This window comes from Manacus vitellinus, unplaced genomic scaffold (assembly GCF_001715985.3).
Source record: "Manacus vitellinus isolate BGI_N305 unplaced genomic scaffold, ASM171598v3 scaffold_133_pilon, whole genome shotgun sequence".
NCBI lineage: Eukaryota > Metazoa > Chordata > Aves > Passeriformes > Pipridae > Manacus > Manacus vitellinus.
The window spans coordinates 1-1,194 of NW_021938968.1; the positions used below are offsets into that span (position 1 = coordinate 1).

General features: G+C 68.3%; 1 protein-coding gene across 1 annotated transcript; it reads left to right on the plus strand.

Moving 5' to 3' along the window:
• Positions 1 to 3: 3 nt before the first annotated feature.
• Positions 4 to 1,160, plus strand: TARBP2 (TARBP2 subunit of RISC loading complex; the record flags this gene model as incomplete). The annotated part of the gene is made up of 4 exons (XM_029957984.1): positions 4 to 48; positions 307 to 424; positions 527 to 654; positions 939 to 1,160. Coding segments are annotated over 4 exons (513 nt in total), but the record flags the coding sequence as incomplete, so codon positions are not given.
• Positions 1,161 to 1,194: the final 34 nt, after the last annotated feature.

Below are 1,194 nucleotides of genomic sequence, written 5' to 3' on the forward strand. Positions count from 1 at the left end.
CCCGTGTCCCCCCCCCAGTCGGAGTGTAACCCCGTGGGGGCTCTGCAGGTGGGTGACACTCATTTTGGGGCCCGTTGTTCCTGCATGGGGACAGTTATCCCCATTTTGGGGCTGATTATCCCTGTTTTGGGGCCCGTTGTTCCTGCCTGGGGACAGTTATCCCTGTTTTATGGTCGGTTATCCCCGTTTTATGGTCAGTTATCCCCGTTTTGGGGCCGGTTATCCCCGTTTTGGGTGCTGCCGGCCCCTTTTGGGGCGGTGTCCCCGTTCAGGGGGTGTCCCTGTCCCAATTTCCCCCATCCCCAGGAGCTGGTGGTGCAGAAGGGCTGGCGCCTGCCCGAGTACACGGTGACCCAGGAGTCGGGGCCGGCGCACCGCAAGGAGTTCACCATGACGTGCCGCGTGGAGCGCTTCGTGGAGATCGGTGAGCCGCGGGCCGGGGGGCACACGGGGACCCCCGGGGTGTCTGTGGGGACGGGGCAGGGTGTCCTGGCTCACCCCAGGGTGCCGGGCCCCCCCTCCCCAGGCAGCGGCACCTCCAAGAAGCTGGCGAAGCGCAACGCGGCCGCCAAGATGCTCGTGCGGATCCACAACGTGCCGATGGAGCCACGCGACGGCAGCGAGGCCGAGGGCGAGGAGGACCAGTTCAACATGGTACTGGGGGGCACTGGGGAGCCCCGGGGGCACCCCGAGGGGTTAGCAGGGGCACAGGCATCCCAAAGCCACCCACAGTGGGGGAGGCTGCACCCCCCACTCCACGGCCCAGTGAGTAACTTGGGGGGGACCCTCTGGATTTGGGGTCCCTGTGGGGTGGGCGAGCGTGGTCCCCGTGGGTGTCCCGGTGTTGGGGTCCCTGCAGTTCTCATGTCCCTGGGGGGGGGCTCAGTGGTCCTGAGGGGTGTTGGCGGGTTCCTGAGTGCCCTGTGCCCCCCCCCAAGACGTGCCCCCGGCTGGAGGGGCTGCGGGGCCGAGCCCCCGGCTGTACCTGGGACTCCCTGAGGAACTCGGCGGGCGAGAAGTTGGGGCAGCTGCGGAGCCGGGGGGGAGCCCCCGCGCCAGGGGGGGCCTGTGCCCTCCTGCAGGAGCTCTCGGAGGAGCAGAGCTTCGCCATCAGCTACCTCGACATCGGTGAGCACCTGGGACCCCCAGGAGCCCCTTAAACCCCTCTGCTCCTCCCCAGGCACCCCCACCTTC